Source organism: Rhipicephalus microplus, chromosome 7, assembly GCF_043290135.1.
Source record: "Rhipicephalus microplus isolate Deutch F79 chromosome 7, USDA_Rmic, whole genome shotgun sequence".
Taxonomy (NCBI): domain Eukaryota; kingdom Metazoa; phylum Arthropoda; class Arachnida; order Ixodida; family Ixodidae; genus Rhipicephalus; species Rhipicephalus microplus.
In genome coordinates, this window is record NC_134706.1 from 51,531,773 (window position 1) to 51,546,250 (window position 14,478).

Consider the following 14,478-nt stretch of genomic DNA (forward strand, 5'->3'; position numbering starts at 1 on the left):
TGGTCGACAAAGGCGGCACCATCGACGTGGGAGGAGACAGCGCATATCTTCTTCTGTGTTCAGCCAAGTGGTGAGCCAACATGTGAATCGCAGTGCTTGGTCACGAGTGAAAAAAAGAAAAAAAATTTTAACGCCTGCTATTTTGTAGTTTGACTGCCCGTTGAGAGGCTGTGTTGTGTGTTCTCAATGGGTGGGGTGCTGTGGAAACACTTGTGAGATTGGAAAGTGACAGGGGGAAGTGTTGCTTAGTATGTTAGTTTTTTAGGAGTAGCAACTGGGTCTTTGAGGTATAAAAAAATTGGCTCCTAATACAGTCCTAGTGTCAAGTATTGGAATGATGCCCATGCCAACTGTAGTTGCACAACTTTGAGTTAGGCAAGGAATTGTAATTCTCTGTGAAAATTTGCTTTTTTCAATATTCTTACTTGTACTCTACAATATGAGGTGTACCAGGGGTTTTCTTATGCTAGTTTTTCACACAGTGCAGTTCTTACAGGGTTCTTTAATTTCTTCCTATGACAGAAAATATGCTTCGTTGTCTTCACTTCTGTTTCTTTCTCCATATGTAAAAGGCCGAGAGCTCTACTGTATTTGAGGCGGGTGACTCCAGAATGCATGCACAACAATAATTGGAGCTTCGTAAGTATAGTGTTTGAGGGAATGAAGTTTGTCTTAAGATTGTGTGTTGTCTGTTTCACAATTGCGGGAGATACCTCGAAGTGCATGGCATCGTGATGCGGCCAGTGCTGCAGTCTCACGCCCACAGACGCTTCAGAGGCATAGTGCTGAACCGCACCGTCTGCTATGGTGGCACGCGCTGGCCTCCCGATTGCATCGTTACTGTGGGAACTTATACACATACTATACCAAACATTGGGTGATTCCAATTTCTACGCTTATATTGGCGATGATGGTGTTCTAGAAACAGTAGTGGACAGCATACTTTGCTCTCTCGAAACGCTGTGGTACCGAGTGCATCCGGGTATATTTCTCTTTTGTGTGTGCGCCGCAATACGCTGCGATGTGAAAGACCATAATGAGCACGCACCATGCGTGGTGTTCATTTCAGGCTAAAGAAAAAGCATTCTACAGCGATTGATGTGTAACTATGTAGGTTTAACACAATATAACAAATTCAAATGAATTCAGGAATGCTATAGGTTACGATAAAGACCTGAATGTTCTTTGGCTTGATGACACATGAGGCAGCGCTTGCTCACTGGTGCCGAAATGCATGCGTGAAGCTTCCAACTTCACTTAATACCTCGTCATGTCCTCAGCGGCAGCGATGACGATGCTCATCTTGGATGGCAGTGTGGCGTAAAGTCGCTCGATGGGCACAGATGTCGACGTAATGATGAAATCCTCTCGTTGCCCACTAATGAAGCCAGCGCACGCTGCCGTACACGACAATGTGGTTCAACAATATACCTATCAAGCATCTGCGCATGCACGAGCTACTGCTGGAACGTGAATGCAGCGCTCGCTGCATCACGATGCCATGCATTCAGGGATATTTTTCCCCAAAGGTGAAACAGACTGTATCTTACATAAGCATGATAGAACTTGTATGGTCGTCCAAAACAAATTTGTCACATTGGACTGGGTTGTCACTGCTTTCCATTTGGAGGACTAGCTTTTGGCTTTGCATTCTGTACCAGTTTCTGGTGCTTTGCAAGGAAGTGTCTGCAAGGTTTTAATTTTTTTTTTTCTGGAGTAAGCGTGTAATCCATTGTTAATAGTGCTGGACTAAGAGGTGGTGTAATGTGAAGTCTTCCTTGTGTTCTTTTTTATGCATCATAAAAGGTTGTTTTTTATTTCAGTCGTTCCTTTTCTTTCATTGAACTGGTAGCAGGGTTCAGGATTATCACCGAGCTCATTCCATCAGTGACCGATGAAATCTCATCGCTCTGTCTTGGCTCATGGCATAACAGCATTAGTTCGCTCATTTTGTAACAAATTTATTTTATATTCATGCCACCTAAAAAACCAAATCTCGCAAGGGTCAGACAGAAAGATTCCGATATTGATGATTTCTTTTTTGTCAATTTGCTGGTGAGCCTTTGTTGTCTTAGTATTTGATGTCCATTTGTATCCCAAGACATTCATAGAGTGGTCATTTGCGTGAACACAACAAACTTCGAAGATTCGACAAATATGCTCTCGTTAAATTTTCCTCGTTTGTTTCACACCCAGGCTGGCACTTCTGTTGACTCATTTTGTAATGCATGCAGCAATTCACTACAGGCACAGGTGCAGAGATAGGTTCTCACTCATCAAGTTGGTTTGTTTCTTCAGCAAGGCTTGTCGGTTGTGGTTAGTGGGCAGTTTCAGATTTTCTTTCTTGTTAGCGTAGTTGGGAGACGGGGCTTTAGCTGCTTGATTGGGGGTGATTCAGCGTGTGGTTGAGCGCACCTCTCTAAGCTGGCTCCCATGTTGTTGTAGGCGAGAACAACCGGTACAAGGTGCACTTCACGGATCCCCGGGTGTGCAAGAGCTTCCTGCTGGCCTGCTGCCCGCACGACATCCTGGCGTCCACGGTTAGTTCTCTTGGGCATGCACGAAAAGTTGATTCAAATTGAAAGACGAATAAAGGAAAGCGTAAAAGGAGTGCTGATGTAAAATTTAGGAGGCAAGATAGATTTATGTGGAGACATGCGCAACGTCTACCAGATATCAAGTGCAAACCTAGCCTAAAACACACCTAAATTATTTTTAAAGTTCAGGCTGCGCTACTGAGCAAGATGCGGAGCCCCTTGCGACGCCAACATCAACGCGGTGGGAGTGTAAAGAAACCCAAGTCACGAGTTCGTGTTGGGTAGCTGTGAGCAAGTTCCTCGCGCTTTCCCCACCTTTGATTTCTTCCTCTGTGCCTGCAGCTTCGCATGTGCTGGTTGTGCTGCGACGGGGCCAGCAGTGTTTACCATGCCTCCATAACTGCTCCTGCCTAGCTCGGTACTCTTTAAAGCCGGAACCGAGACTGGGTGCTCTAAAAACGTCTCTAAATAAATTACTGCTGCCCGCTTGTGTAAACAAGGTTTTTAGCTGTGATAAGTGGATCATAAGCTGCCTAATACAATAGCAAAAAAAAGAAAAGGTGAGAATTTTTGTGTCGGTGCTTTTTTAAATCAAGTCAGGCAAACGTAGTAGTAAACTTTTGGCACTCACTTTTCTGGGTTAAAAGCAAATGGTAATTGGTCTTGGATAATCTCAAAGTGAATTCAAATAATATCAGGATTTTGGTGTCAGGAGTGTGCAAGTTGTCAGTGCTAAAACAGGTGGGGGTCAATTTCCTTTTCTTGTCTGATTTTTGCTTTGAGTATACGAATCCATCACGGTAGTTTAGCGGATACAGCGCTTGACTCCTGAGGATCGAATCCCACCAGTGGTGGCCGCATTTTTTGATAGAGGCGAAAATGCTGTGGCGTGTTTACTTAGGTTTAGGTGCTCATGAAAGTACCCCAGGTATCCTGGAGTTCCAGAGCCTTGCAGAATGGTCTCCCTCCAGCAATTATGACATCTTGATGTCGACAACGAACGTTTCTTCTTCTTGCTCGAGTGATAACCATTAACCTAAGAGAATCAAATTAACTTCAACATTATGTAAGAAGGGACGGCAGCTCTTTTGCAGTGGTTATATGTTTGCGCCTTGTGAGGTCTAGATGTGCTGCTTACATATCTTTATTTTTTTGCTGCTTTTTTTTCAGAGGATGGACTTGGGCGACTGCCCCAAAATCCACGACCTGGCCCTGCGGGCTGATTATGAGAACGCCTCCGCGAAGAAGGACTACTTTTACGATGTGGACGTGAGTGGTGGTGTTAGTTGGAAAAGAACGAGCGAATGTACTGAGGTCACTTGTGGGTGGTGTACGCTGGTGCGACATGCGTGTGGGTAGCGAGGGTGAACCATGATTTCGAAGCGAGAAGTCGCACGTTTTTTTGGTTTCGTTTCATCGCGGGCGTCGGGAATCGCGAATATCTTTGAAAAAGGTGCCATTTTGTTAGCTGCAGGATAGCCACAGGAACGATGCCAATAATGTTAGAATTTTGGGAGGGAAATGCGGCCATATGCTTTTCATACTCTGAAATTTGGCTGTTAATGTGGCTCTGAAAGCTTGCAGATAATGCAGTTGAACCTCATCTTAATACAATCTAGACGTATGCCGCTCAAGCAAAAAGAAGGAAAAGGGAGGAAAAAGATGGAGCAGAGATATGCTTCGCTCTATCTCTTCTCCCTTCTTTCTGCTTGCACAGCTAGTCTACATTTCAGTATAACCAACTAATCTGCGAAAAAGCGTGTCTCTTTATAACGTGCTGCTTTTGACACAAGAGTAGCTTCATTGTAGTCAAATGTTCAATTTATTGGCATATCTGTTCCTGTAATGACACAAAGGCAATCTTGCTATCACTTTGTTATGTCTGGTGCATAATTTCACAACATAGGTTAGTCAAAGAGAAAAGAAACGTAGAAGTGGGCCCTATCAACTGAAGGGTCACTCTGTGTGAAAAGAGGCTCTAGGCAACACTTCTCTGCATGTGATGAAAGCACCGCTTGGCTGTCTGCAACACATTACATTTTCGTAATATATTTATGAAAGGTAATCAAAGGAATGCGTATGCCTTACTTTATTCCACTATGAATGTAATGTGAATGTCTCTGAGCTTACTCAGCTTTCTGCTCTGCATGTGTTATATGAGCTTCAACTCCATTTTAATCTTATGCTAAAATCGGTTGCTAAATGTTCGGTCCGTTACTGTGGACGTTATTACGCAGAGCGAAATAAGCTGACGTATGTATGTTGGTAAAGGCAGTACACTTATTCAAAACCCGAAGGAAAGACGTGTAAATTTAAGAGCTTGTTTTTATGTGTTAGATACAATAATAACGATAACAGACAATGATTATCCGTTGATTCTCACAAATATTTTATCATTCAGAACTTGCTGCTGGGTAGATTGTCCTATCATTTTCACTGCAGCATAGTTCCGCACATTATCATTCAGAACTTGCTGCTGGGTAGATTGTCCTATCATTTTCACTGCAGCATAGTTCCGCACATAGTGTACTTCAACACACCTGCCGAGCATTGTTGTGTACAAGTATGTATTTTCTAATGTAGGCAATGGAGCATCTGCAAAACTTCATTGGCGAGTGTGACCGTCGAACGGAACAGGCCAAGCGGCGGCTGGCTGAGACGCAGGAGGAGTTGAGCGCAGAAGTCACGCTCAAGGTACGCCTGGACCGTGTTTTTTGTCAATCACTGTCCTTGGTCTGAGGCAGGGGTGGGCAAAATACTACCCTGAGGCCATGTGTGGGGCCACGGGGTGATTAATACCTTGTAATTAACCTTGTAAACTTTTGTAATTTAAACCTTTGTAAACTCTGTAATTTAAACCTAATTTAAACCTGAAAACAAATACGATTTCCATTCTAGTTTCGTACTTTATTGTCGATATGCCGAACTTTCCACCATTGCTTGCAACCCCCCCCCCTCCTCCCCGCATTGGTTTGCCATCCGGCTCCCGGGACGGTGTTGGGTTCATGAAACTCGGCCCGCCACCTTCAAGAGGTTGCCAACTTCTAGTGTTGGAAATAGCTGCCAAACAATAAAAGGCTTAAAGGGGCAGTGAAGCACAAAACGATTTTTCCCGTAATAGTTAAGTACAATTTTACAATCCTGTAAACGTCACTCTTACCGCGACACGACGCTTGGTCAGCGAGAAAATGTGGGTAGAGACTGTACTATGAGATTCCCGCGCCAAACACAGTGACATGGTAAAGTTTGAAAGCACCAACTTCTACTCTATAAGAATGAAGTACATCATCATCTGTGGGTGCCATAGACCTAGCGGAAGGAGTTTCAGAAAATTTAATTGAGTCAACGTAGTCGAAATTGTTGCTAGCGTACTGACCGATCGTTAACGAATAAAAACCGCCAGGCCTGCGCGAAACGCGCAGCACAGTCGCAGCTTAGGCTGAAAGAGCGCACTTTCCGAGTTTTTTCTAAACACTCTTCGGGTAACTGCCACAAGCTGAGTTTCCAGGTACCCACTACACCATAAATATTAGGTTTTGTATAGTAGGCTGGCTTTCACTATGCTATAGTTCGTCATTTTTCAGAGAAGCGTGGTATCCGCAACACACATGCTAGGATTTTTGTCCAGTTTTTTTTATGCAGTGGCTGACCACGAAGAATTAAGCCTGAAGTGGTTATGCATTACAGTTAATAGGTGACAAGAGGAAGCTTTTGTAATGGGTTGAAGCACAAGAACAAACTTTTGTAATGGGTTGAAGAAATGGATGACCCACTTGTTAAGCTGTTCGCATTGTGTGATGCCTGGTTGTTTCTTTTATGTTCTAAAAGGTTTTATTCGCGTTAATTCAACGTGATTGCTTTCTCGCCATCAAGCCTGCCCAAGGCGACTTTGGAAGCGAGTGCCAAGCACTGGCGTAGCTCAATGGTAGAATACTGGGCTGGCACGCAGTGAACCCGGGTTCTAATCCCATTGTGTCCTTAATTGTTTTTTTTTTTTTTTACTTCTTGCGACGCTGGTTACGGACACGCGTGGCGGCGGACAACTACGGCACCGCACGTGACCCGTGGTCTGATCTCATAACAGCTCTCGCTGTGAAATGCAGCGTCGAACGACGCAACGTGCACCTTCAACATCTGCACACGCATATTGCGGCGTTGGTGCGGTTGCATTGCATGTCGCACGGCGCGGTTGCTGCATAGGTTGTGTTTTTTGCTTTGTTTTCGCGCCGCTGTGCTTGCGTGGTGCTACAAGCTGAAGGTTTCTTCTGCGCTCGGCAGATGGCGCTCTGTCACAAAAGGCGCTACTTTTAAATTTCAATCGACGTTGTCTGAGCTTGCGTTGCTTGCAACTGTTTAGCACAGTTGTTAAACTATTTTTTTTACATTTATTGCATCGTTATTTTGTGATATAATTGCATGATTAAAAGGCCACTCACCAGGTTTGACAATTTTGAACTGACAAGCGCAATGCGTAGACGAGGCGTTCATGATCACGTTTGCCAAAATTTGCAACGCTACGCGCCGCAGAAATGGATCAAATTTCAAGATGAATGCTTCTCCCCCTCCCCTCTGTTGGCGTGCGCCTAGAGAATGAGGGCATGACGTGCGCATATGAATGGCCTTACGTACACGGCAATGCAGTGACGTTGGTCTTCTACGTAGACGACTCTGCTCTGACGTTGCAAACAGTGGCATGTGACATGGCGAAAATTATTTAGCACGGCATGCGTAGTTTATGTATGCTTAAAGACATTAATAAAGCTCTGGATAAATGAGACACAACAAGGGAATGTGAGCGTCTTTTTTGTCATTTTTCTCCCGTGGATTGCAACGAGATGCGAGGCTAATGTGTCGGCGTTTCGCATGTGTTCGTGTACCCACGGTCAGCCCATCGAGCAGACGACCGACGTGGAACGCTCCTACATGTTCGCGCACTCATTGTGCTCATCTATTCTACCACGTCTAAGCCAGCGCTTCCAAACCATTCCGCAGAAACAGGCAGAATACCACAAAATAACGCTGGTCAACAAAGCAACGCTGCTCGCGTGCTCGGGGATTGGACTTGTTTGGGCACGTCATGCGCACGTGACCTCTTGGTCGGAGGCCATGAGAGGATGGGGAAGAGATTTGGCGTGCGAAGCTACGTGGAAGAGCGGCAAGGGTTTCGAGCTCGCCTCCTCTCATCCTCGTTTCGTGCCGCTTCAACCAACCCGTTTTCTCCGCTCGTGATGAACCAATTCAAAAAATTTTTGTGGCAAAATGTTCTTCATCGGACACCCAACAACTTTTACTGTCTAACTAAAATTTGGTATGGGGCCTGGTGAGTGGCCCTTTAAACATTGTTTCAGTAGCCAACAAACAGCACTGGCTACCACACAGAAATAAAATCCACACATACATAAGAAAACTTGTTCACTTTATTTTTTTTTTCAAAGGCCAAGGTGAGCAGTGGGTTCATTACAGGAGTAAGTACAGTAAGGGCTTGCTTTGTTTTAACAATGTGTGCATTGTCAGTCTACCTTATTGTACTTATAACCTTAATCTCATTCTGTAAAATAGGTTTCCTTGCTTCAGCATACCGAAACCTCACTGTAGTAAAATTTCAAGTATAGTGCTATAGTGCTGTCTCAGACTAGCGTAACGAAGGAAAAAGGTTAAAACAAAATGTGTAATAAAAGTTTCTCTTAAAAAACTGCTTTGACTTACAAATTGAAAGCGAGTTTTGTTTAATCATACATTACATTGGTTGCCATCTGAGAGTCCTAATTTCTCAAAAGTGCATTATTGCGTGTGCAGAGGATTTGTAGTAACATTTAAATCGCTGTGCAAAACTGATGATGGTGGCCTCCTGCTTATAACAGCTGGCCACGATGCTAATGGCACTAGCATAATGAGGGCAAGCAGGGGTGTTTCGTGATTTAAATTTGAAAGATTTCACAGTTAGGCTTGCCTTCCCATGTTGCAGCTGAACCGTGTGCACGAGCTGGCGGAAAATATGGGCAAAAAGCTGGCTGCGGCAGAGGCGAAAGGTGCCGATGGCAATGTTGAAGAGTCGCTCAAGCTCCTCGAAGAGGTGGAAGAGATTCGGCGGAAGAAGGCGGAGGCAGAGCAGGACTACCGCAACTCCATGCCTGCCTCGTCATACCAACAGCAAAAGGTGACATCTGTGACTCGTATTCAAAAGCGCCTGTGTTATGTCGACTGAGCTTAGGCGTGATACTATTGTAAGACCTTGTGCTCATATTGTAAGACCTTGTGCGCAATCCAGTTGTTAGTCTGCACATCTTCTAGTGTTGTTTTGTTCCCTGTGCAGTTTATTTCAGTTTTAAGTTGTTTCATCTCGTTACGAACCACCTTATATATATTGTAATACAAGTACAAAAGGAAATTTAGTGGCGCAGCAACCAATCGCGATCACTCATATTTGTGGCGTTGTGTTGTGTGTGAACAGGATGGGCTGCTGTTGAAATTCATCATGGGGTAGTGTAATTCAAGGTGAAGGTGTACCATTGTATTACTATCCTCTCCAGTACAGTAAACTGAAAATCTCTTATACAGAACTGCTGCTTAAAGGGAGATACAATTCGAAAAAAAAAAAAAAGTTTTGTTAATCTGTAGCTTAGGGCAATGATCCTTGTCTTCCATACGAAGTGTCTCTTATAAACAGGGTGCCATGATTTTCTTATCAACCACTGTTTTTATGTAGGCCCTCTTGTGTCTCTTATACTATCAATGTCTGTTATCAAGGTGTTAGACTGTATTGGTAGATTGTCACACTGAAGCTCTCATTAGTGTATGTGGCAGAATGAGTTAGAACTTGGATAATTGAGTCTTCTAATATATCAACGTCGGACTGGTGCTGTGTGCAGTTGCGGGTGTGCGACGTGTGCTCCGCCTACCTGGGCATCCACGACAACGATCGCCGGCTGGCCGACCACTTTGGTGGCAAGCTGCACCTGGGCTTCATTGCCATCCGTGAGAAGCTGGCCCAGCTCAAGCAGACCGTCACCGACAAGCGCGAGAAGGCGCGCGCCGAACAGCTCGCCGAGCGGGCCTCCTCCCGTGGCGGATCAGCTCCGTGGCGAGGCGGGCCGGACAACCGGAGCCGCAGCCGGAGTCCTGCTGGCCGTCGTGGCATTGACGATCGCCTTGTGCGTCGCAGGTGAGCGGCTCGAACAGTAATGGGAACAGCAAAACGGTGGATATAATGAAGCAAAGAAGGCTCTCCTCTCAACTTCGTTTAGATGAGATCCAATTGTGCCAACTTTAGCAAGTTTTGCGCTTTAATAATTAAATATTGACTATTCCCGCCACACAGCTGTAATCGTCGTCTGACTTGGTCGAGTTTCCTTTCTTGAAAACCTATCAAGAATGCTTTGTCATGGCGATAGTGTATCAACAGGCACAGTATAAATGCGCACAAAGTGATGAGTGGTGTGCCTAATTAGAACATCAGGTCATAGTACTTCGAGTATGTTTCCCACAATCCGCCTTTTCCACGACGCTGCTGCGCATGCGCCCTTCCCTAGCGGGAAAGTCGTGAAACGACTACTGGTCGCGGCGGCCTTCATTCTAGCAATGCCACTTCTGCCGGCCCCTACCAAACCTTACCAAAACGCCAGAGGGCAGCACAAGAAAATTTTGAAAAAGGCGGATCACCCGAAAACCCGACCTAGTTGTCATGCTCAACCCATGAAGATGCAACGGATGGTGCGCTTTCACAGCAGTCTCCTAGCTTGTGTATCTTTTTAGCTTCGGTTATCTCGTATCAATGTTAACTATAACCGGTGTCTTGCCATTACCGCACTCTGATGAAAAAAAACAACCATCAGGCCTGTGTGTAACGTGAAGTAGGGTCACAGCGAAAGCTGGAAGTGCGTCCCTTCTCAAGCCTTTTTTGAACACCCTCGGGACAACTATACTGGGGCACTACAGCTACTCTTGCAGGGCACCCACCACGCCTTAAGGGGGGACGTGGCAAGTAAAACTAATTTTTTTATTAATGTACTGTTTGTGATGAAATTTGGTGTGTGTATGTGGATGATTGTGAGGATTCCAAATATGAAAACCGTTTTCAAATACCTCTTGTACTTTTTGAGTTACAAGCATAATTATACTAATTAATGCTCTTCACACTTAAAGAGATAATTATTGCTAAATGAAATTATTTTTTCATATTATTATGTTCCCAAAGCATCAACTTGTGCAAAGAAGCTATTAGTTGATTTTTCTAGTTCTTGTAACCATAAATAAAATTTCCAAAACATAGATGTTGTTTTGCGCACACATCGCAGTAATTATAAAATGTGTTCTAAAAATTTTAAATGATGAGTAAGAAGAGAGATAAAGCTTTATTGCACTGCTAAAGGCCTCCTGAGCCTAGTGCAAAAAACGGAACGACTCTATCAGTCTTTGTTAGAAAATGACTATTGTTCTAGCGAAGGCACATAGGCGAAAATCAAGAGTTGAGAAAACCGACTTTGAAAGTTCACTCTTGTTTGGAAGTTCACAACATGCCTAAAACACTCAGAATCCTCCTGGGCAGTAATCCTGAGATGCTGTGGCCTTGGCCTCTGTAGAGCGCAACCCAGTTTTGCGCTTCTTTGTCGTGGAACAATGCGCCTTTTGAGCCCTCTTCACCCTTTTGGCATCCTTTTCGGCTGCTCGCCGCAAAGAGCAGTCTCCTGGATTGAAGCCCAGTTGAGCAGTGATCTCTTGCAGCGCACTCTTGCAGCCACCATTGAAACGGCAGACTGCATCTGCAACTGCACTTTCCACACTTCGAAGGGAGGCGAACTGGCTCTTGGACTGGAGTGACCAAATGAGGCTGTTCATACTCTCCACAGCGTTCTGGGTTTTTCCCTGCGCACACCTTTCAAGGAGCTCTTTGTTCGAGAGGCGCTTGTAGATTGGCAGCAGTGCCACTCGCACGTGAGGGGGCAGTTTATGTTTGTGAGGCGGCAGCGGCTCTCCCTTGGCCAATGCCTGATTGTGCGGGCACCAGGAGTCAGTCCCACTTGGGCACAGGTCGTGGTGTGGATCCTGGTCTGTGGATGTTACATGGTAATAAGTGGCCATGATGGCCCTCTCCATGCCAGGAACATCGTTGGGGTGGCTCTTAATGGCCCAGCCATAATAATTCGTCAACTTCTTTATAAGGCCCTGCGTCAGCCGGCCTTTGCCACCCATGCTCAGTCCTCGGCCTTTGGATTTGTGCTCATCAAGAAGGTTGCGCAAGGAAGTGCCCATTCTTTTTTTCACATGGTTCACACACTCCTGTTTCTTAATCAACATGTAGCCATACACCTTGTCTTGCGTGAGGGCAAGGTACGTACGGCTGTCACCGTCGCAGAGCACATTGATGTATCGAAGCTTGTACTTGGTAAACGATCTTTCAAACATGATCCTCGCTGCTTCTACTTCCATTTGGCCTGCATTAGCATCGGTGTTCTTTTGGCACTGTGGCTTGTGTTTCTCAAGCCACTCCTCATAGTTGTCGTCACCAGGCTTGGGGCCAACAGCACAGCCTTGGCAGTAGTTGGACAGGACACAGTGGTCCAAGACCAAGCCTGTGTACAGCTCGATTACACAGCCCACGCCAATATGACTTCTGTGCCCCCTCGTCATCCACGTGCCGTCGTAAATGACGTCAATGTTGCCTGGCACTCCTCCTAGGTCCTTGTAAATGTCATGCACCTTCTGTGCACTTTCTGCTTCAATGCGGGTGGCAGCTGATGTGGTGGCAGGGTGGCTGTACTTCCTTTGCAGTCTCTGGTAGGACTTGTGGTGCAATGCTCGATGCGAAATGTCCATCGCAGAAAAAATGTCATTTATGGCAGATTGTTTTCTGCCAACTGACTGCACAGCCCTCAAAGCACGCACGTTTACCTCAAAGGGGTTCGTTTTTTGTTGCCCGGAGCACCTCGGGGACGACCACGCACTGTTCACTATGCCACAATTGTCACAAAAAAGTTCCATCCTCGCCGCTAGTCCAAGGCAGTGCGTAGTCTCGAGGCGTATCGACCCTTCGTCGCACTTGTTGCACTTTACTGACGAAAGCAGACCGTTCAGCATCTTCTTATTTACAATGAAGAATGTGGAGTCCTTACCGCCGTCATTTTCGTCGCAGCCTTCGTTCAGAAGCTCGAGCTTCCGCTTTGAAGCGGACTTCGATGCTACGGCATCCAAAACATCCCGCCTTGTCTGCGCCCGCTGCGCGATTTCTTCACTGCTCGGAATCTGGCCCGAAACTCGCGATAGAATGTTCAACGCGCGCACGCCCGGAGTTGCAACGGCTGCCGACGCGGTGCCACCGCAATCGGGTTCGCGAGAGCGTCCATCACGGTCGACGGCATCCGGCGGTCTGACATACGACGATGTGGCACCTTCCACACTCTCGGCCTCACAACAATCAGCGAAGGGTCTGAGTAGAGGCTCCGTGACGCTTGAAGAGCATGCTCCGTCCGGAACTGCGACTGGGACGGCAGCCGCAGTCGTCTGCCCTTTGTTCCAAGCTTTCCGACGCTTGCCGTACTTGTGGACGCTCCGGAACTTTTTTTGCGACAACATAGCACCGCAGTATGAGCAAGCACTCAGAAGAGACCACCGATGTAAACAAAGCTTGGTAAAAAAAGCACGCGAACTATCACAAAAACAGCCAACTGGCAAAAAACGAAACGCACGCCGGATGATTCTCGACTCGGCGGCCGCAGATGCGCTCGCGCTTCCAAGGTTGCCAAGGTGCGCGGCGCAGCTTTGACCAGTAAGAGGTCACGCCTGCTACCACGTGACCCGCGCAGCCAATTGCCGTTCTTCGTTTTCGTTTTTTTACTTGCTCCTCGCGCTTTTATTTTCACTCGGCGAAATACGAGACCGCGACCATCGGGAAGCCGGCTTTCTCCTCTTTCCAAAGCTACCAAAATGGCGGCCCACGGTCAACAACTTGGCGCGTTTGTGCGGCGTGAACAACACCGTTTCAGGGGCTTTTTTTTCGCACTTTTCGGCGACTAGCCTCGGCAAAAACACTATTTGCGGGATTTGTAGCGCACATTTCGCTGTAATATTTTAGAACAAGGAAGTTGAAGGTCTGAAGATTACGAAAAAAAATAAATCAGAAAATCGCATATTTTGACCAAAATCGGCACTTTACTTGCCGCGCCCCCCCTTAAGTCATAATTTTTGTGAAATGGGGAAGCACCCACTTTATCATTGCAGATTCTTTGGAGAAGCATGGCACACGCTGCTCAACTACAGTAAAACCTCTTTAATTCGAAGTCACTGGGGCCGCGAGAAAGCCTTGAATTAGGCGGGTTTTTGAATTAACAGAACATACAAAAAGGGGGATGCAAGGATCTTAGAACTATCCAAAATAATCGGTACTCGTCGGTGCTCGGCTAGCTTGCGGCTCCAAAAGGTTATGTTTCTCAGCAATACGTGGTCTTTATTTTTCCGGGGACATGGAGGAATGGTGGGCCTCGCTGCTGCCACCGAAAAAAAGAAAAAAACGTGGTTGTGACTGAAATGTGCGCCTGCAGAAAACTTGAAATCTTCACTACAACACGTGACATGCGGACAGCATGTCGCTTGCTCCTCTCTGTGTCAGCATGTTATGATGCGTCCATTTGCACATTCTTTCTATTATAATGATGAATTTAATAATGACCAGTATGACGAAGGTCACGATGTGTTTTGGCTGGAAAAAATTATCTTTGAAACTTTCAAACTTGGTTTCCGAAGTAGGTTTTGCTGGCAAGAACTCCGCTAGCAGTGCAAAGACGCAAACTGCTGGCGGCAAATTAGCAGTAATTGCACACATCGCGATTTCCGCTAAACTGTCCTTTATTAATTTCTTTACAATCCCAGAAAGCATGGGTAAACCACGACCCGCTGACGTTGCGAGAAACGTGCGGTAAGCTGCCCGTGTGTCACTACTGTATTGCAG

At 46.0% G+C, this 14,478-nt stretch overlaps 1 protein-coding gene across 6 annotated transcripts in view; it reads left to right on the forward strand.

Annotated features, from left to right (window-relative positions):
• LOC119180032 (putative RNA-binding protein Luc7-like 1) overlaps window positions 1-14,478 on the forward strand; it is a 47,831-nt gene that overhangs the window by 10,088 nt on the left and 23,265 nt on the right. For 5 of the 6 annotated variants that reach the window (XM_037431165.2, XM_075869170.1, XM_075869171.1 and 2 more), the window contains 5 exons: window positions 2,446-2,540; window positions 3,708-3,806; window positions 5,121-5,231; window positions 8,503-8,694; window positions 9,407-9,699. In XM_037431165.2, the coding sequence (XP_037287062.1) occupies window positions 2,446-2,540; window positions 3,708-3,806; window positions 5,121-5,231; window positions 8,503-8,694; window positions 9,407-9,699 (790 nt within the window). Of the gene's footprint in view, window positions 1-509; window positions 640-2,445; window positions 2,541-3,707; window positions 3,807-5,120; window positions 5,232-8,502; window positions 8,695-9,406; window positions 9,700-14,478 lie in introns of those variants that run through there. The other variant, XM_075869173.1, reaches the window with a different exon arrangement.